The 22,216-nt window shown below is 39.4% G+C and overlaps 3 protein-coding genes across 3 annotated transcripts in view; 2 read left to right on the top strand and 1 right to left on the bottom strand.

The window, feature by feature from the left end:
- Positions 1–7,499: 7,499 nt before the first annotated feature.
- On the top strand, positions 7,500–12,539 carry mat1a (methionine adenosyltransferase 1A). Its single transcript, XM_028604216.1, has 6 exons — positions 7,500–7,566; positions 10,027–10,104; positions 10,463–10,585; positions 10,675–10,787; positions 11,502–11,645; positions 12,357–12,539. Exons 1-6 carry the CDS (start codon positions 7,500–7,502, stop codon positions 12,537–12,539), a joined length of 708 nt encoding a protein of 235 aa, XP_028460017.1.
- Positions 12,540–12,579: 40 nt separating this feature from the next.
- On the top strand, positions 12,580–16,234 carry LOC114572545 (S-adenosylmethionine synthase-like; the record flags this gene model as incomplete). Its single annotated transcript, XM_028604215.1, has 4 exons — positions 12,580–12,672; positions 12,780–12,962; positions 13,448–13,581; positions 14,659–16,234. Coding segments are annotated over 4 exons (513 nt in total), but the record flags the coding sequence as incomplete, so codon positions are not given.
- A 2,638-nt stretch (positions 16,235–18,872) lies between these two features.
- zgc:154058 (Transmembrane protein 150A-like) overlaps positions 18,873–22,216 on the bottom strand; it is a 21,606-nt gene continuing 18,262 nt past the window's right edge. Inside the window, exons 7-8 of the mRNA XM_028603615.1 lie at positions 21,750–21,927; positions 18,873–19,608 (exon numbers count right to left, since the gene is read on the bottom strand). Of these exons, the coding sequence (XP_028459416.1) occupies positions 19,358–19,608; positions 21,750–21,927 (429 nt within the window). The 3' untranslated portion in view covers positions 18,873–19,357. The remainder of the gene's footprint in view (positions 19,609–21,749; positions 21,928–22,216) is intronic.

The following is a 22,216-nucleotide window of genomic DNA, read 5'->3' as shown; positions in this document are numbered from 1 at the left end:
ACTAATTAATTGCACAATTTGCTGTAATTAATCGCGATTAATCACTTTTTTAAATTGAGACTGAAGCTTATAATAATGGATATTTAAATGCTAAATCATTTAAATTAAATATGAAGAAAAAAACAAACAAGGAAAGGTTCTGCTAAGTTCAGAATGTTTAATATCTTTCAGAACAACAGCAGCAACAATTTGGCTTATTTAGTCCTGCTGAAGGCTGCTGGAAATGGCTAGAAACTGTCTGACTTGAGAGCAGATTTTTGTCACCGTCCCCGGCTGCTGTCGCCTGCTCTCGTCTACTTTACAGGCGAGGCGCAGTTCATCTCCAACGAGCCTATGTTCAGTCGGCGGCAGGGCAGTCGGGACTCACCCGGAAATGGCGAGCGGAGTGAGGTGACGTGACTAGTCTCTCAAAATCTAACAAAAATCTTCTAAACTGACCTTTGTTGAGCTGAAATGAAGACAGATTCAGCAACTGCACGGCCTATTTCTCGCTTAAAATGTTTTCAGAAACATGTTTCAGTGAACTATCTTAGTACAATATGAGATCGTACTCTGAACGGCCGCCATGACAGTCTGGCTCTCAATATCCGGAGAAAACAAACCCATGTGACGCGTTCGTCCAATCAGCTGCCGGTTTTCATTACTTGGGCAACAATACAGAGTAGCGCCGCCTGGTGTTATGGAGACGTATTACGTTTCTCAGCCGCCACATGAAGTAAACAAACACGTGTTTGTTTACTTCATGTGGCGGCTGAGAACCTAGCCTACTGACAGTTTCCTGACGGTTCGCCGAACGTTCCCGGAACAATGTATATTACTTTTAGGGAACGTTCGGCGAAAACTTTCCTGCGCTACCGTGAGTGAACCTTCGGAGAGAACCTTCGGAGAGAACCTTCCGCGAACCTGCAGCGAACCTTCCCGGAACCTTCAGCGAATCTTCCCGGAACCTTTAGAGAACCAAAAATTGTTATGTGGGACAGCTGCGTTAATTTCGTTAATTTTTTTTAACGAGTTAAATATTAAAAAATTAACGCAAAAATGAACGGGTTAATTTTGACAGCCCTAATATATATATATATATATATACAGAATAGATGATAAAAAAATACCTGATATGGATCAAAATGGTGTCTCAGAAGTACAAAACTAGATTTGAATAAAATAGTTCAAACTAAATATTTCACTGGTGAAAACTATGGCATTTAAAAATGTATAGAAATAAGAAAACTTACAAAATGTTACAGGCAAAAGCTTTGCAACAATCAATAAACTTTAAATTGCTTTAAAGAGAGGAAAAACTGAGTTAGATTAATATGAAGTAGATATGCATTTGCAATAGATTTATAGAATGATTTAACACTTCAAAGGACCTTGTATATCAGGGTTGCATTTTTTTTTCCTGACAGACTGACCTCCATGTGAATGATAACTAGTGTACATAGAGGTCAGATGTTTCACCTCCAGAGACTTTACACCATACCTGCCAACACTCCCGTTTTTCCCGGGTTTCTCCTATTTTTTAGCCGCATCCACAGCTATTCATTCTAGCATCTTTTTGGGCCCTCCTCACATGAGGGCCATGGGTACTCCGTCCCCTTTCCCCCCCCAGTCCAACACCCCTGGGTTATAGCATTTCTGTATTGTATTTTTCACAATTCCTCTGCACACATTCATCCCCTTCATGTTCAGTTCCCCTTCAGTTCCTGACAGACTGACCTCCATGTGCATGATAACTAGTGTACATAGATGTCAGATGTTTCACCTCCAGAGACTTTACACCATACCTGCCAACACTCCCGTTTTTCCCGGGTTTCTCCCAGCCCTATCTCCCGGACCGCTCCCAGTTTGATAGTTCTCCTGGGAAACTCCCGTAATTTGCATGGCCCAAAGTCCTTTATAAATAATCGGACCAATGTGATTGTCTAACGTTGACCTGTTGCCATATCTTGTATGAGACACATTCTAGTCACAAAATCCACACACCATATACAATTTTCAACCCGTTTGTCACCTCAACCTGGCAACTTATAACCCAGTTTCGCAGTTGATCTCTGCGCTAAAACCAAATGTTGGCAAGTACTTTATGTTTACACTGTATTTTAAGCTCCTGGAAGTCTCTGTTCCACTTTGCTAGCCTCATGTAGAACACAGAAAAAGGTAGAAGTCAATAAATTACACATTGAGGGTTATAGCAGGGGTGTAGCACAAAATTCTGGGCCCTGTAGAAAGGCATTTTCTATGGGCCCTTCCCCGCATCCACAGCTATTCATTCTAGCATCTTTTTGGGCCCTCCTCACATGAGGGCCCTGGGTACTCCGTCTCCTTCCCCCCCCCCAGTCCGACACCCCTGGGTTATAGCATTATCTGTATTGTATTTTTCACAATTCCTCGGCACACATTCATCCCCTTCATGTTGACACGTTATCAAAGCTCTTATAGCAGTTATCTTTCCACATAACCAGAGTGATCTTGTTGGAGGTGAAAAAAAAATCCCTTCTTCTGGTCAGTCATTAACAAATGTTTAGAGGCAAACTACACAAACTCAGAGAGGAGTCAGTTTCATGTGTGTTTACGTAACAAGTGTGGTGTCCGTCTTGAGTGTTTTCATCCTGGTATACAGGCAGTAGTCATGCCAAAATAAACAGGTGTATCATCCCAAGGTCGTGCACTGTGCCATCAGACTGGCCCATGTTGTCTCTTTTATGATCTAGTTGATGTTTATCACATCCCTGACCTCTGACCTCTGTCTCCTTGCAGACCGTGGCTGAGTTCCAAATCGCATACTTTTTCTTTTTACTTTTAGTACAGTATGTACTGTAGCTTCCCTTACAAAATATGTACTGTTGCATTCAGAATGCATACAATTGGGAAATTCTACTTCTTCATAACATTGCGACTTGACCCTGTTGCTCATATGTGCTGCGCAAAGGATTGTGGGTCAGAATAGCCAGAAAAGCATGCTGGCTTATAACAGATGAAGTAGGACATCCTGATATTCTTGGTATATTGCATTTGACATACTATGTGTTGGGACATACTACATTTATTCTGGTATTCTAAATAGTATGGTATGGGTATTGGAATGCAGGGTTACTCTCCCACAATGCCAATGAAGGATCTACTTGCAGCTGCAAAACATGTATCAATACACAATTTACAAGCAGCAGAAAATATCATCCTCACTGTCAACAATTGGATCATGATATGAATAAAACGATAACACTAAGAATAGCAGAATCGTTTTGCAGCCACACATCTACCAAGTTTCTCTGTTCTCTGTCACTCTCACAAACACAGGGGAACACCTTACCTCTGTGTTTCTCAAAGGTAATAAATTATTCATTTAACTCCAAACAACAAACTAAATGCAAGTTATTGCCCAGTTGTGGAACACCATCATTTGTTTTTTCATATATTTTATGCCTAATACAGTACTGTTCTGAATCTTTATGGGGCCCCTTTGTGAGTGTGGACTCTGGGCTTTAGCTTATTATTTTCACTGTTTACCTTTAGCTAGCATACGTTAATTATATCAACTGTCTATCAGTTACTTTTATCTTATAATATTAAATAGTTTATCTGGGGTAGACTGTATAATGATTTCCCCCAAAAAGAGTTCTGAGCTTATAGTCAAATAGTCTTATTTGTTGGTAGTGAAAGAATAATGATTACTTTAGTTTTAGCCCCATAGCAGCTTATATATCACACTCAGCATGCAGCTCCTGCCTCTCCAGGTTTGATTCTGCTGGCCTGGGGTATGATTAGGTTAGCTTGCTACTTAAGTGGCATTTATTTTTATGTTTAAACAGCTGTTTATAATTCTCACCCATTCCTCTTAACAACACAAACACTAAATTACTGCATAATGTGTGTGATTCTATAATGTCCTGTGTGTATGTATGACCTGCACTCTAAGAAATATCTTGTATGACTATATTTTAACAGAACTTTCCATAGAACGTGATTCACAGTGCGGCGATAACTTTTGGCGGCCACGGAGGTTGGTTTTGAGAGGTTAAAGAAGCCCACCATGTTGCTTTTTTCGACGTTTGTTGCTTATTAAAGGTCCCATGGCATGAAAATTTCACTTTATGAGGTTTTTTAACATTAATATGCGTTCCCCCCAGCCTGCCTATGGCCCCCCAGTGGCTAGAAATGGTGATAGGTGTAAACCCAGCCCTGGGTATCCTGCTCTGCCTTTGAGAAAATAAAAGCTCAGATGGGCCGATCTGGAATCTTGCTCCTTATGAGGTCATAAGGAGTTGGTTAAGGCCACACCCCCACCCTACACCTGAAGCTAGACACAAAATTTCTGTTTTTAATTACAGGACAAAATCTGGGTAATGAGCTGCCAGAACTTATTCTGTTATTTTACGGATTTATTTCTTAGAGTGTGCAGTTCAGACAGATATTTACTATGTCAAATGTTTTTATGCACAGACCTACTGTAGTTTTACAAATACTCCAAATTCATTTTTAGACTTTCTGTAGAACTGTGAAGAAAAAAAGGTAATGCATTTACTGCTTACATGGCTCTAAAGTTAATGTAGATTGTGCTTTTTTGCTTTTCTGGTTAAATCTGCTTTAAATGAGACTTCAAACAGTAAGGAAGAGGAATTGTATTCACTACTGAGAGCTAGTTAACATTCTCCTCTCATTTCATGAGGCCAACTCAACACTAGCTGATATTAGAGCCAGATGAGAGAGAGAGGTGGAGAGAAAGGGTTTGTCCATAGTCCCTCTGCACTGTTTACGCTACAGTAAAGAGAGATGTGTGTATCTTTCACTGTCTGCAGAGCTTGTGTTACCATATGAAAAAGCACAGAGTCACTGTCTGTGCGGTTTACAGTCCCATTATTTCTCCAGGTGTATGTTTGTGCATGCACATACAGTATGTTTGTGAGCATCACTTACATAAACAGTCCTCTACAGCAGGGGTCTTCAATGTTTTTTAGGTCAGGGAACCCTTGAGAACAAGTTGGGAACCCTTACTGCATATATTGTATGTATACAATTAAGTTGCATATTAAACCAGGCCGAATGGATATAAATAAATGGTCATTATTTATACATCATGTTTTAACATTAAACATACATGTGGAAGGCACAGTGAATCTTTAAGCTTAACTGTACGGATACCATAGTGGCTAGCTTACCTATAGTAAGCTTATCTTCAATATGTAAATTTGTATTTTTTTTTCACAAATAGGCCAATTTCTCTTTGCTATTGATATGTTGGATTCATATTAAAGTATATTTGTAGACGTTTTCATTTTTGAAAAAAGAAACTTTATTATTATTATATTTTGAATAATTTGGCGGTCCCCCTGCACTAACTGTAAGGACCCCCTAGGGGTCACGGAGCTCCTGTTTAAGATCTCTGCTCTACAGTCCCTGATATTCTATTAAAACACAGGTACAGTGAGTCACCTTAAAGGCCTCAATATATCTGAGAGACACATCTTCATTATTTGATCTCCTCTCTGGAAATGGCTCAATATTTTCTGCAGTTGTGTACAGAGACAAGTGCCTCAGGCTGGGACTTAGATGGAAAAGAGCATTCAGACAACAGGTGGCTGTCTGTCCAAATGTAATTATCGACAGTGATGGAAAGTAACTAATTACATAGTACTGTACTGAAGTTCAAATTTGAAATACTTTGACCAGGCCAGTTTAACGACAGGGAATACAGTACCCATAGGTGGTTTTCTTTCTGGGTTTGGCTACTAGCACCCCAGGGATGAGTTAGCTAATAGGACAGCTGTACAGCAAACTGAGCTAATGACAGGTTTTTTTTTTTTTTTAGATAATATTTTGGGCATTTTTAGGCCTTTATTGACAGGACAGCTGAAGAAATGAAAGGATAGAGAGGGGGAATGACATGACATGCAGCAAAGAGCCGCAGGTCGGAGTCAAACCCGGGCCCGCTGCATCAAGGAGTAAATCTCTATATATGGGCACCCGCTCTACCAAATGAACTATCCGGGCACCCAGCTAATGACAGCTTACTACAGTTAGCAGTAGTTAGCAGTTACTTTAGCAACAAGTAGCCTAAAGCTATCCGTCTAAAACTCAAGCCTTATAACATTTATGACATTTTAATGAAAAGTCCACAGTGTTCCACTTTACTTGAGGTCAAGGGAACTATTCATGACACAATTATTTTTATCTTTTTTTATTTTTATCTTTAAACCAACCACTTATAGTTACACTGATTGGTAGTTTCATATATTACATTCATTATATTGTTCATAAACTAAGCATTAGGTTTTTATTAAAAGTCTTATAGAGTGTGGTCTAGACCTACTCTATCTGTAAAGTGTCTTGAGATAACTCTTGTTATGATTTGATACTATAAATAAAATTGAATTGAATTGAAAATGTATCTGCAAAGTAACTATAGCAGTCACATACATGTAGTGTAGTAAAAAGTACATTTTGCTCTGAAATGTAGTAAAGTATGAGTATAAAGTAGTAAAATTGTAGCCTACTTAATTCAAGTACAGTACTTGACTAAATTTACTTTAAGTTACTTTCCACCACTGCAATTTACCAAAATGTAAGACCAAGAGTAGCAAAAATTCAAACAGGACAAAGTAGCAAATTCTGGAACCATCAAAAGTTTGGCTTTTTTGCTTAAAAAATTGAATTTAAAATGATTAATCCATAAAAAAAAGTTGCAGATTAATATTCTTTCAATCGACTAATTGTTGAAGATCTTGTTTTACATCCATATGTTATTTTATTGTTTTGATTGCTTTGTAATTGTTGTTCCAGAGCATTTACTTTGTATTCTTTAACCACTGTTGAACAAACTCCTTGAACATGAGGTAAACAGAAGTAATTGCATCATTTTTGCACTTGACAACAACCAGCCTCTCTGTCCCTCTATCCATAGGCTGCCCTGACCTGGCAGAATCCCCGCAGATAGAGCCATGCCACCAGTGTGACAAGGGGAGGGGAACCCCTAGTTAAGCTTCTCCTGCTCCCAACCTTCCAGTCTTCCACCCTAAAAAGCAGAGCTGTCAATGTGGAGGTGATGACTTTAAACACACTCAAGTATCATACTGTACACAAGGTGTTTCAAAGCAGTTTGCACAAGCTGTAAATGCCCTCCCATCATCCATTCCCCCTGGAATGGACTGTCCCATGGATTCACATGACGTGTGTGTGTGTGTGTGTGTGTGTGTGTGTGTGTGTGTGTGTGTGTGTGTGTGTGTGTGTGTGTGTGTGTGTGTGTGTGTGCATAGAGAGAGAGTGTGCGTGTGTGTGTTCTTTTAGCCATATATATCGGGCCATGTGGACACAGGCGTGGAGTTTTGTAGGATAGACTTTGTATTGGCTGCAGGGCTGTTGGCCTTTTTTTTCTTCATTTTTCTCTTAAAGAGAACCAGCAGGAATATAAAGCAGCCTTCAGATCTCTCTGCACTGCTTGTTGGAGGGAGCTGAGGAAACTTTTCTCTCTGAGTCTTGCCGAATACCTGGCCCTGTAAAGAAAAATGAGTGACATGCTGGACGATGGCTCTTTTATGTTCACGTCGGAGTCCGTAGGAGAGGGACATCCAGGTGAGTCTCCAATCAACTGTGTTTACTATGAGATATCTCACAACTTCACAACACATTTCTTCACACTTTGTTGTAAACACATCCAGAACATATCATTTTCAAAACACATCTTTACCTTTTTCTTATCTATACACTTTAACATTCCATGGTTAAAACATAGACATACATATGAATAAATTCTAGGCAAGTTGAACTTCATGTCCAAAATAGCTCCACAGTGCTGAGTATTTACTCTCCAAGCATGGTTGGTATTCCATTCACAGCAACATGTGTTTGCTGCCCCTCACGCTCACTCTCACTTATGGGCAGCAGGAGGTGAATGTGTGTGACACTGGTGTAAGGTTGCACACTGAAGAAAAGTGTCGTGTGGACTCTATGCAGGGATACAACTGGCATGTTGACATTGAAATAAGTATACATACATACAAATACATGCGACAGAACGACAATGTCCCACAGCCTTAACCTAATTAAAATGACCAATTACAGTTTCTATGTGGATTGCTGTTGGATATGGCTGTCAGTTCTTGTCAATCCCATGTTGGCAAAACTTTACTTTAAGTCCCCCTATATAGCATTTATTAGCACTCTGTAAATATTTCATAAATGGTTTATAACATCACTTATATAAGCAGATATAAGTCTTTATTAATGTATTTGTCAACAACTTTAACTCCTCCTGTGGGCAACCATAAGTGGAGGCTGGTGTATGATTAATTGCAATATGGTAAAATACAGTTGTAATAATAAGTTATAATTGCTGACAACTACTGTATATTTAACAAACCCTTAAAATGTCTATAGCTGCTTACAACTACATGATGGTGTTATTAACAATGTATTTAATGTTTATATACTGCTTATAAATGCTAAAAAGGAGGACTTATGTAAAATGTTGCCCAAATGTTCTATACACACCTGAGAAAGCTAATTATAAAGCTAAAAATGTACTCTACCCTCTACACTGCTCCCCTAACCCTTTTTTTCAAAGTGTTGTAATCCTTTCACAAATATGTTACAAAGTTCCTAAATCGATAATCAGTAAACTCAGCAGAGTAAAACAGTTGCTTCACAGATAATGGCGCAATATTGTGTAAAACCACAGGGTTAGAAAATAAGTTACACTGATTTTGAATTGGAGAAATTCATCTTGGTTGTGTCATAGTTTTGTTTTTTTGCATTCTTTTTTTTTTTATGATCAATTTTATTATTTTTATATTTTTGAGCATAGAACATACAGAACAAACAACTACAATCAAACAAGAACCAAAACCCTCTCCCACCCCCACCCTCTGCGGTCTCAGGGAAAACAAAACAAACCTTTTGCATTCATGTTTGAAACATGGCCAAAAGTACATCTTTATCGTAGATAGTAATCACATTTCACTCGGCAAGGCAGCTGTATTTGTATAGCACATTTCAGCAACAGGGCAATTCAAAGTGCTTTACATAAAACATTAAAGAGCAGTTAACAACGATTAAGAAATAAAAATATTAAAGAGCAGTTAAAAATGATTAAAAAAAAATTCAAAACAGATAAAAGATGAGAATTAAATTTACAGTGCAGTATAAGAACAAGTTAACCGAGTCCAACTCGGGCCTCCCAGAGGACTTATGTTTTCTGTTGCAACTCAGGTTCCAAACCTGGCCTCCCAGAGGACTTAACCAGTTCCAAACTGGGCCTTACAAAGGACTTAACAAGTTAACAGAGTCCAACTCGGGCCTCCCAGAGGACTTATATTTTAACTTAAAGTCTTTTAGGTCTTAAAAACAATCATAAAACAGAAGAAGACCTAGTTACCAGTTAAAATACTTCCCATACTGTTTGAACATTTACAGAGGTGTGTGGCCTTGGTGGAAAGCTGCAGCACACAACTTTTGATTTGATAACATACCTCGAGGTCTGGGCTGTTCCCACAGATAGTGGCCTTTTTTGGGGGGGGATCAAGGATACATAGTCTCTTCTACACCTACAGATTGTAAACCAGCTATAAATCGATTTTGTCAATTTAAAGTGAAGATGACAAAAAGTTTCATATTATTTTAATTCCTCCATATCTCTGAACTATACATTGAGGTTCTCAGTGTCGTGTCAAGCCGATGCAACCAGATGTTGATGTTGTTTCTGATGTAACCCGTGTATTGCATGCTCCAGCAGGATGACAGATAGAAATGAATGGAGTGGTTGGTGAGACATTGTCCTGCTGCTGACTGATACAACTAAAATCCAACGCTTGTCCTGTTTGAAATATTAGCTTGTAACCTTTCAGAGAAATATTTGTAGAACCTACAGTAATAATGCTACAATATTTAGTTTTTTCTGTCTTTCAAAAACTGAAATTACTGCCTCAAAAGGCTCATATACTGTATCTAGAAATCTCTGTGCAGTAATACATTCAAATCACACTGTCTCTGTTCTGAATCTAAACTTTTTGTTTAATGCTTGTCCTCTCTCCACAGACAAGATTTGTGACCAGATCAGTGATGCTGTCCTGGATGCTCACTTGAAGCAGGACCCAGATGCCAAAGTGGCCTGTGGTAAGTAAACTAGAATTCAGATCGATTTAATGTCATTATCTCAATATCTTAACTTTTTCTTTAAATTCTCCTGAGTAGGACAAAAGGGAACATGCGGTCAGTTTTGACATACAAACCGAGTATAAATTGTCTGGATTGTTAGATTATTTATTGTATTTTAATATTGACCTCTGAGTGTCACAAGATCCCTACTCCCCACTCAGAGCAACCCTGTGAATTTGCTGATAACGGCAATAAGGCCTGTCTTTGCAACAGCTATTTCCAAGTGATAGAAGTCAAAAAGTAGAACTGTGTCCAAAGATTTTCTAATTTCACAAAGTGTTTAAAAGTATGTGTAATGTCTTGGTTGTATTGACAGAGACGGTGTGTAAGACTGGCATGGTGTTGCTCTGTGGAGAGATCACATCTCGGGCCAACGTGGACTACCAGAAGGTGGTGAGGGACACCATCAAACACATTGGCTACGACAACTCTGACAAAGGTGAGAAAGCAACTTGGAAATCAACTAAAATAGAGGTAAAATGTGCCGTGTTGTCAGCTTTATCGCTCTCGTTTACTTTTCTTCTGTAGGTTTTGACTATAAGACGTGTAATGTGCTGGTGGCTCTGGAGCAGCAGAGTCCAGACATTGCTCAGGGGGTCCATGTTGACAGGCAGGAGGAGGACATTGGAGCGGGGGACCAGGTTGGACTGTTGCAACAGGACAATGTGACCTTTGGCTAATGTTGGCTGGAGGGCTGGATGGCTGTGATATTTGACTTCTGTTTCTATTTGTTTGACTCAATATTACAGTGTTAAAGAATTGAGACAATTCAGCAGTGGTGGAGGAAGTACTTAGATCTTTTACTTTTTAACTAAATATTCTATTTTAAGTGAAAGTCCTGTATTTAAAATCCTACTTAAGTAGAATTACAGCTAAATGTACTTAAAGTATCAAAAATCAATGTACTCATTCTGAGTAATTTAAGTTTAAGTGTAATTCAATCGGAAAAAGTCAACAGTTAAAATAAGTTTTGTAATATCTATAAACCACGTCTAAGGATGTAAAATAAAGCTTGCTGATTCAAGATCTTCTTATAAATATTTTCTTAAAACATAACTTTATCTTATTTTACTTGATTTATACGTCTATTTTAATGTCTTTTAACCTTCATGTTTGTTTTAAGAAGTGCTCTTTTCATTTATTATGTCTTGTCTTGTGACAGGACTGATATTATATTAATATAACTAGCTCCAGCTGACTCCTCACAGGCCGCAGTGTCGCACAATGCATTATTAATATTTTGTCATTGTTTTTGTTACATATTCAGTCAATATGACTATTTCCTGCTGATGATGATCGGTGTCATTATACAGTTTACATCTTTCTGTTTCTGTACTGACTCTCTTTCTCTGCAGGGTCTGATGTTTGGCTATGCCACGGATGAAACAGAGGAGTGCATGCCTCTCACAATCGTCTTAGCCCACAAACTCAACTCAAAGATGGCTGAACTCAGACGATCCGGCAGCATTGCCTGGCTGCGTCCCGACTCTAAAACACAGGTGAGGTCATGTGTTGTACAAAGTATTACAACATATGCAATATTTTTCTTTTTTCCTCCCGAAACAAAACCACCGTAGTCTTTCTGTGAATTAGTTTATTGTTTCTACTCTGGATGTCTTCCAAGAGATTTGTTTTGGTGCCAGCAGACAAAATCGGATCAGCTGTGGTTACTTAAGTATTTAACATAAAGCTCTCTGTGTAGAAATAATAGACTTTTGACCGATTTTGAGGCAGTTAGCCGCTGACTGCAGCTCTGTGACATTACGTGTCTAATGCCTTTGTGTCCCAGGTCCAATGTAGGTTGTTAGAAAACCAGGCAAAAAAGAGTATATCCAAATTAAAACCAGGCATTCAAACACAATAGCTTTAAATGTATCACAGATTTGACTGAGCACACATTTTTACTATGACAAAGAAGTATTAATGAATCAACAAAGTGACTATGTAGTTGCTTAGCTATTGCCAATTCTGGAATGTTAGAAGATATCTGGCAAAACTTTCATTCAGAGTTTTAGGTGAGGGTCTGCACAAGTAAACAGATACATTCAAAGGAAAATGTAGTCATCCTGTGGGAAAATTTGGTTCACAGCAGCAGCAGGAAACTAGATAAATGAGGGTAAAAGATAGAGAACTGTAGATTACGTCCGTAATTATACTATAATATATACATTATTGTGTGCTAACTTTTTGATTTCTTGGCTGTCCCACAGGTGACGGTACATTACGACCAGAAGGACGGAGCTGTGATCCCCAAGAGAGTTCACACCATCGTAGTCTCTGTCCAGCATGATGACTTCATCTCTCTGGAGGAACAGAAGAGGGTCCTCAAGGAGAAGGTCGATCCTATAAACACACTTCACTGGCATCTGATGAATGCATTGCCTAGGAAATGAAGTCATATCTTTGGTTCTGATGTTGCATTGATTCTATTAGGTGATCGATGCCGTGGTTCCAGCTAAATATTTGGACGACAAGACCATCTGCCACCTTCAGCCCAGCGGTCGCTTCGTCATTGGAGGACCTCAGGTGACCATCACACACAAGCTGCTCATTTCATCTCGAAAACAAACAAAAGAAAAAATGTAAAAAAGTCACCACTGATTTTTGCTCATCTTTCCTTCTTTCTTTAACAGGGTGACGCTGGTGTGACAGGCAGGAAGATCATTGTAGACACGTACGGAGGGTGGGGCGCTCACGGTGGCGGAGCTTTCTCCGGAAAAGACTTCTCAAAGGTGGACCGCTCTGCTGCCTATGCTGCTCGCTGGGTTGCCAAGTCTCTGGTCAAAGCCAAACTGTGCAGGAGAGTTCTGGTTCAGGTGAGCCCACATCATCATTCATTCACCCATGTGTACATGACCAGCGTTTGAAGCATTAAAGCTATAGTGCGTAGTTTCTGTCGCCCCCATGAGAAATGCTAAGTAATGACAACAAAACTGTCGGCGCGTACACGATACAAGCCTTCCGTGATCGCGCATAGCCCCCACCCCTCCTCCACGCAGTTGCTAGTAGCCAAGGAGGACACGGAGGATTAAAAAAATGTGACTGACTCTTCAGGTAATTATCTTCACTCGGGTTTCTGCGCGCGAAAGTCGCCGGACGACACAATCTTCTGAACACAGCCATACGGAGAAATACAGAGAGAGTTATGTGGAGCTCATAGTCTTAGTTAGCTTTGTAACAACTCATTTGGCAATGGCTTGAATGTAATGGACGTTCATTAATATCAAATGTTACGCACTAAAGCTTTAAGCTGTACTGATAAAAACATTTCTATCTACATTTCTGTGGGTGTGTGTTACAGGTGTCTTATGCTATCGGAGTGGCCAAACCTCTGTCCATCTCCTTGTTCACCTACGGTTCCTCTCAGAAAACGGAGTCAGAGCTGCTCCAGATTGTCAACAAGAACTTTGATCTGCGGCCAGGAGTCATTGTCAGGTAACCATGACAATAGGACCTCTGTATCCTCCTTATGCAAGAAAATGTCAAGGCTGTTTCGTTTAGTCACTGTGGGTAGACTTTTTATTATAGCATATATTAAAATAGTCGAATTGCGTCGAAAGGAGCCAGTTGAGGTGGTTCGGCCATCTGGTAAGGATGCCCCCTGGGCGCCTCCCTAGGGAGGTGTTCCAGGCACGTCCAGCTGGGAGGAGGCCTCGGGGAAGACCCAGGACTAGGTGGAGGGATTATATCTCCAACCTGTCCTGGGAACGCCTCGGGATCCCCCAGTCGGAGCTGGTTAATGTTGCTCGGGAAAGGGAAGTTTTGGGTCCCCTGCTGGAGCTGCTCCCCCCGCGACCCGACACCGGATAAGCGGACGAAGATGGATGGATGGATTAAAATAGTCTGATGTCTTATGTTTTTGTTTCTAGCTAAATTAGACTCAGTGAAAATGCATTTTTTTTATTTTACCACTAGGAGGCACCAAAGTTAGGCACTTTCAAATTGTAAACAGTGGATTTAAGACGGTAGCGTTTTGTCTACATTTACATTTCTCTTTTTTGCAGTGAAGGCTGCATGTAACGACAGACAGAAAGATTAGAACATTCAGTTGTTTATTTTATGTATGATGATGATGATGATGATGAATAATTTTATTTCGGTTAACATACATGAAAGAAACAATTATTTTCCACAATTTGCCACCATATCTAGCCGAAAAAAAGAATAGGCTGAAGCCAAGGCTTTTGTTGCCTGTCCCATCCCATCATCCCTATAGAATCACCCAGAAAATCATATTTTTACAGGGACAAGTAATAGGCATGAACCAATGCCACATACCACGCAATGGCAAGTACCAGATCATTAATACATGACTGATCCCTCTTTAAACACTTTAGTTTCAAATTATCCTAGTGATGCATTTGAATTTTGTGGGTTAGGAGTTTCACATATTGTTGGCCATAGAGGCATCCCATGTTACTGATTTAAATATCGTCCGTGTTAACTAAGATGATACCTTACTTACCTTACTGTCCTTTCTCACCTCTTTTATTGCGTTGTATTTTCCCTTAGGGAACTGAACCTGAAGAGGCCGATCTACCAGCAGACAGCTTCTTATGGCCACTTTGGTCGACCAGAGTTCACTTGGGAGATGCCCAAAAAGCTTGTCTTCTAAATACTCCACCTGCTCGTCCAGATCGACTCACCTGGAGGCTGAACCATACGTCTCTTCATGGGCTACTAACTGCCAGCTCCTTCAAACGATAGGACATTTTTCATTAGGAAGAACAAAAGCCAAAGTTAGTGATAAGTCAACTTTAAAAAGATAAGAAGACAATTAGTGGTTGTAGCCAACAAACATATAATGGGACACTCTACCAATGAGAAGAGAGACATTGCAGAGGACATTACAGTAACTAATCCCACCCCCGTCCATAAACATCCAATTATTGGTGCTTTAAAAATATACGTACACTCACTAGTCACAGTCCTTAGTAACGTAAAGGAACACTACACCAAATACAATCCTCTCAAGAAAGATACCTCTACCCCACTAGAAGCAGTGTTTTGTCTCAATGCTGTGAATGTTCCTTTACTTGATACGTATGGTGTACAGAAACAACCTCAGTGCTTCATTTACAAAAGTTGCTTTTGACAACAGCAAGTGTTTTATCAGTGACTATCATATAAATGTCAAAAGTGTAATTATAGCTTAACCAAAGGCACGGCTTTAGAAGAAAACTAAAATTATTTTCTAAGTCTTATTTTGTAATGTGTGCTACGGGAAGCTGTTTGCAATGTTACAATCATCATCGTAAAACAAGACAGGACATTAAAACGTGGAGAGAGCTATTATCTCTTGAGCATTTGTTACAATCAAGCCATGCACTGTTGTGTATTCATACTGCTCTAATTTTCTGTCATCCTTTTGGGCTGATTTGTATCTGTATGTCTTCTTTTTTTTTTACCAGCAGACCTGCTGCTGTGACTGAGTCTGTAGATGTGACCCATTTAGCAAATAACTTGAAGTCTCTTCTCTCTTTGCTCTCTGCAGTAGCTTACCAAGCTGCACGCTGTTGAGACAAAAGCATGTGCACTGGTGTCTTACAATTGCTGCGTTTCTATAATGTTTGAAGCCTATACTGATCCTAGTCAATATCTGACTAAGAGTAGTTGCAGATTTCCTTCTATTTATAGATATTTAGTTAATGTCGTATTCAATGTGAAGTTTTCTCTGCAGCTCTATATTGCAGACTGAGATCCTTCCCTTGGATTTATAAGGAAAAAGGGAGTGTTTATTAAATTATGTTTCTCAAGAGGGCATTTAGAAAATTTAATTTTAGGTCAGCTTTCATCCTTCCTTAATCACAAAGTATTTAATTTCATTATTTCCTTCTGATGGGATTGAGGAAGTGTCAAGAGTAATCTTTAAACTTCATGTCTGTAGGTTTAGGAGTTTGTGATGACCCGTGATTTCATCTACAACCAACATTGTTTTTGTAAGAGAAGTTTTCCTCTATTTAATGTGTTGATCTGTGTCATCTTCTGTCAACTCTGTTGGCAGAGAAACTGGACAATGTAAATAATTAAACAATAAATTAAAAGGTAATAACTGTTATGTGGTGAAAATAAAATTGGATTACATGAATTATTTTTTTAACCGTTTTTATTATACATTAAGGCATACATATACATACATACATACATACATATATATATATACATACATATATATATATATACATACATATATATATATATATATATATACATACATATATATATACATACATACATACACATACATACATATATATATATATACATACATATATATATATATATATATATATATATATATATATATATATATATATATATATACATATATATATATATATATATATATATATATATATATATATATATATATATATATATATATATATATATATATATATATATATATATATATATATATATATATATATATATATATATATATACACACACACAATCATATGACTTTTTTTATCAAAATAGAATTTACAACCTAAACCTCTTTGGTTTTATTTATGAAAATAATATATAAGGCACATAGGGAGCATTTTGCATTTCAACAACGTATCGAGTAACAGATGTCTGTGAGGTTTAGAGACGCTGGATTGTCTCACCAATGATCTACTGATTGTATGAGTGAGCTAGTTTTTCTTGCAGATATTTAACCATGTTGGCGTGAGCAGCATAAGCATTCCCACAAGCAAACTACACAGGAATATTTATTTTTTTAAGCTTTAAAGAGTCTTGATTAACAAAAATAATCTATTATATCATGGCTACCCACCTATATTACACAAAACCATATAAACATAACAAATCCTCATAAACATAAAATTAATGCCATTAAAAGAAAGACAACAGAAGGCAAAAGCAAGCAGAGTTCATTCTGCTTTGATTCAAACAATGCAGCTGGTGTCGTAATATTTTCCTGAGTGCAAAGTTCAGACAAATCAGTCAATGAGGAAAAAAGGACAGGAAGTAGAGAGGTTGATATGAAATGACGAGAAGGACGCAATGCAAATTGTGAATCGGACTAACTTCTTGTAAGACATTTTTGTAGTGTTCAGCTGAAAACAGGGGCATTACACATAGCTTCCTAACATGCATAAACCATTCAGTAAAATTAAACCCTTTTAGTAAATGTGTAATAAAGCTAGAGCAGCATCATTTGGCTTAACACTTAAAATGCATTAAATCTGAATATTACTGCTGAACTAAAGCCAGACACACAGGCAGGAGTTCCCCTTTCTTATGAAATTTAGAAGTAAAACAAAAGCAGATTTGGCCTAAACCCGTAGGTGACTGAAAATTCAATGCTGTAGATACAAAAATGTTTCAAGCTGCTGAGCTTGAACATTACAGCTGTGATTCCAACAAACTTTACATGCAATGAGCAGTTTGACCAGTAGGGAGAAGCAAGTGATCAGAGGTGGGTCTGGTGTTGTTTCGACTGTTGAGCAGCGTGCACAAGCTTTTCCACTTTAGTCTTCGTACATTCAGTCTGATAGTGAATTATTACATTTCAGTCCTTCTGTAACAGATTGTAAAGCTGTGATTGAAGAATGGGCTTTTGAGCAACTTGCACCCAAAATACTGGCAAGAACAAAACCTCTGCCCATAATGTGGCCCTTTGTGGTATGATGAAGTGACATTTTCAGAGTAGAAGCCTACTAACAAGACTATTACTATTGTAAACCCTCTCTGGTTTTCACCAGAGAGCTCAGAGTGCGTTAATATTACACTGAGATGTTGAATATTTCCAACAAAATATAAACAGTAACTCTGTATTACAACACAGCACAGAATGTCAAAGAAAGTCAATGAAGAGGGACAACAGAGGGACAACCATAAGAAAAAGACCATGAGGCTAAAATAAAATGAAAAACTACACTCATAGATAAGTCAAGTCAGTGTAGCTATTAGCAGGGAGCATTTTTCAATGTAAATGAATTGGTTGTGCCAAATATCAGCTTTGGTATTCCTGGCACCCACAAGCGTGCATGCAGCCTTCTGTCCCTGTTCCTCCACTATTAGCAGTCAATGATGCTGACATCGGCCCTATATCTCAAGCTCATAATCAAAGCTAACCTCAGCGGAAATGACAGGATAAGGCCTTTTGTGTTTTAGCACCAATGCCACAGGCAAACTGATATTTGGCATATTCTGCTGTATAGTAACACGGAGGCAGAACACTGTAGCTCAGTAATCTCTTACTTTACAAATCCTTCCTTTTCCCTTTGTCCCGCTACACCAGCTAGACATGTTGTAAAAAACTCCCAACTATGGAGAGTTTCAAGAAAGAGTAACTAGGTAAAGCAAAGACAGCATGTTCTGCTCCTTGTTGGGGAGTAATGAGATGCAGACCTACGTCCATAGGACCTGAAAACACATGTGTGCCTCCTCACCAAACTCAATAAACCCAGTGCTCTGGCTTGAATTAGCTGGTACTGTAAGCATTTAGCCTCTGGACACTGTATCATCTCTCTTTCATATTCTTTGGTAGAACTCTACAGAAAGGAAGTTGAATCAATTTGAGGTTTAAGGTTGATATAGTAACAACAAGAGGGAAGGACAATGCTTCTGTTTCTTCCAGACTCTGTCTACAGTTTATTCTCTCTCTCTCTCTCTCTCTCTCTCTCTCTCTCTCTCTCTCTCTCTCTCTCTCTCTCTCTCTCTCTCTCTCTCTCTCTCTCTCTCTCTCTCTCTCTCTCTCTCTCTCTCTCTCTCTCTCTCTCTCTCTCTCTCTCTCCTTGGCTGTCCAGCAGCCCTCACTCCTTTTTGTACAATGAAAGCCTTAAGTGTCATCTGAAGTGTAAATGGTCCAAGGCCACTTATTTAAACAGGTTACAGCATCTAAGGGGTAACTGTACATTTTCTTGATCTGAGTGACAAACTACTCCTCTGCTGGTCACATGACTGAGCTGTTTGGTTTCTCACCTGTGCAATGTATAAAATACAAACAAAGTTATTGAGAGACACTGAGCTCTGATGTGAGCACAATACAAGCTAAGCTCTCTACTGTCGCAGCGGGTCTACACCCTGGGGCTCAAATAGTAGAATTCACTCTTCCATGAGTGGCGACTGCACTGGCCTGGCTTGTTTCAAAGCTTCAGACGAATGTGGCTGGAAATATATAAGTAAACTAAATCCACAACCAGAGTTTGAAAGGAATAAACAAGCCAGCTGTGTGGCATCAAGATGTGACAGCAGGCTACAGGATGGACATGTTTTCAGGTTGGTGTGGAATGGGCCCTCCCAGCGATCCCAGTGTGTCCACCTTGTGTTCTCTCCCTGCAGGTCCCAGGGTCCCTCTAGCTAGCACCACCATGGTATCTGATGACATGCCGGCAAATTCAAAGGCAAATGTCCCGTAAAACAGCATGATGATGACGCAGAACACCCATTCGAAAATTGCTGATGCGTGTTGAAGGACGAAGCTCTCCTGACAGAAAAACACACCACCTGAAAACATGGTCAAGGACAACAACAGCAAAGCAATGAGAAAGCCTGTGCTCACAATCCAGTGCAGGGCACAGGGCAGTGGTGGCCCAAAGGTTAGAGCTGGTGACCAGGAGGTCGTCGGTTCAATCCCCAGACAGACAGACAGGATAAAATCTGGGTGGGGTGCTTGTCACTCTCTCATTACCACCACTGAGGTGCCCTTGAGCAAGGACCTCAACCCCAACCGCTCCAGTGGAGGTGCTCAGTGGCCAGTAGATCAGACTGTGGTTGTACCGGGCAGCTTCCAGGTATGAATGTGTAACTGTGTGAATGTGATCAGCACGTTCCTGCAAAAGTGAGGCTTCCTCTCAGTGAACCTTCCTTGAATAAATAAAGGGTGAAGTATCTCCCCATACACTAATTAGGTCTAACACCTCACTCTCCCTCCACTGACTTACTCCATCACCGTTCTCCATTTTGTAGGCCTAGTCAAGTTTTTAAATTGTAGTCTGTGTCTAGGGCTAACTCCCGCCGGCGCATAATTGTGACAAATGTCGATGTAGATAGACGTAAAAATCGCATGAAATCCGCCTTTGTTGTTCACTCTGCGGCCGCATTTTATTTATTTTTTAATCAGACCTGGGTCTGATTTAGGACCACATATGGAAGTGGTCTAAATCTGATTTGAAAAAATCTGATCTGGACAAGACTTGGGCCACTTTTGCCTGCAGTCTGAACGTAGCCATAAAGGCTCCACTACACCGAGTGTTAACTGACTGCAAGTTATGTGTAGCAGAGTGTGCAGTTCTTATTAAACATGCTGCAATTTTTTAACGTTACATAAAGTTAGCAAACACTAGGGGTGGGGGAAAAAAATCGATACAGCATAGTATCGCAATATTTTCCGTGGCAATACTGCATCGATACACAGACGCCAAGTATCGATCTTTTATTATATATGTGTTGGTTAGTTTGTCAGCTTGACAATCCCATTTTGCGGCAATAAAAGTAAAGTGACATGAACAAATGTATCTTTTTAGATAAAACAGAGGTTGACAAAGTTTGAGTTGGAAAAAAGGTAATAAATTGCAATATATCACAGAATATTGCAATATCTTTTAAATTGCAATAATATTGTATTGTGACATAAGTATCGTGATGATATCGTATCGTGAGGCCTCTGGTGATTCCCACCCCTAGCAAACACAGAGCAGAGCCATCCCCCGACCTCAGGACAGCTGTGGCTGCAACGGGGAATCTACCCAAGCTGGTAAGCTTGCTATCAACTTCATTGTTTGTTAACGTTATTGTCAAAACTCCGCAACAGCTCAAACATGTCACTGACGTTACCATTAACGCTACTTAATTACTCCTCTTCATCCCCCGTGGGACATAAGGCTGCAAAGAAATTTCTCCATCGCACTTATTCCTTGGCAACATGCTGCGCATCTCCCTGTGTCCGGTGCATCTTGTCGATCAGCTTCTCCAACTTTTAGACACACCAGCTAGCAAGACCCAAAAGGGCCAACTTCTTCTTAAGAAGGACAGCACTGTTGTTGCCAACTTGGCCTTTGTTTGTGGTGTGACTGATTCACCTCTAGTCATTAATCTTATCAGATGAATTTAAATAAAAAGGTTGAGGATTGATCATATAGTCATTTTCAAAACATTAAAAACGGTTACTGTGTTATTTCTCTTTCAAAGGGCAGCAATAAATGACACAAACATCTAGAGTGTTCATGTGATTTCATACATTAGCAGTGAAATTAATTAATGCATAATAATCGTGATAATCGTGAAACCATGATTATTTTTCAGACTATAATCGTACCAACAAAATCTATAATCGTGGCATCCCTAATTGACTGCAACAGATCTGTTTGACATGTCCTCTACCATGTCCATTCAAATCTTTGAATCTATTCTTAGAATCAGCTTTATTGGCCAAGTAAGTGTATACACTCTCATGTATACTCTCACGTATAGCTGTACAAATGGCCCATAACATGAAAGAAAGGTTTTAACATTGAATACTGGAGGGAAACTGTAGTTGTGATATAATGTGGAGGGGATGTCTCTTTCCTCAATCAGGCTGGCAGCTACGCTCTATTCTAAAGCACTTGACAGCCTTGAAGGCTGCCATCTGTGGTGGCAGAGGATACTGAGCACCAAGGCTCCGAAGGCCAGTAGGGTCATGCAGAGCCGGAGGTGGGCCATGTTGTACTCCCCCTGGGTCTTGGCCAGTCGGTAAGTCAGTGCTGACTGCAAGCACACAAACAGCATACTAGTGGGGAAGGCGATGCCTGCTCCGACATAGTGGAGAACTTTGGCATTATCCACCTGTCATATAAAGAAAGGAAGGAGAAAGGAGAGGGTGGGGGAAAAATAGGGTTTACATTAAAATGTAGTACAACATAAAACCTGCAGTTTAGCAGCTGACATTATTGAAAAAGAAAACACCACGTGGGAGCGATCAGAAGAGGGCATCAGACAGCTTCTACATCAAGCTGTTGGGTCTGATAATTCATGGTTGTATAATACTTTGTTCAAAGCCTCTTAGAACTTCTTTTAGTTAGGAGCCAAGAAAGAATAAGTGAAACCGAAAGGGGGTATATAGTAAACGATGACC

Source organism: Perca flavescens, chromosome 17, assembly GCF_004354835.1.
Source record: "Perca flavescens isolate YP-PL-M2 chromosome 17, PFLA_1.0, whole genome shotgun sequence".
In the NCBI taxonomy this organism is placed as follows: domain Eukaryota; kingdom Metazoa; phylum Chordata; class Actinopteri; order Perciformes; family Percidae; genus Perca; species Perca flavescens.
Note: the sequence above shows the minus strand (reverse complement) of the source record. Positions and strands in the feature narration are given on the sequence as shown.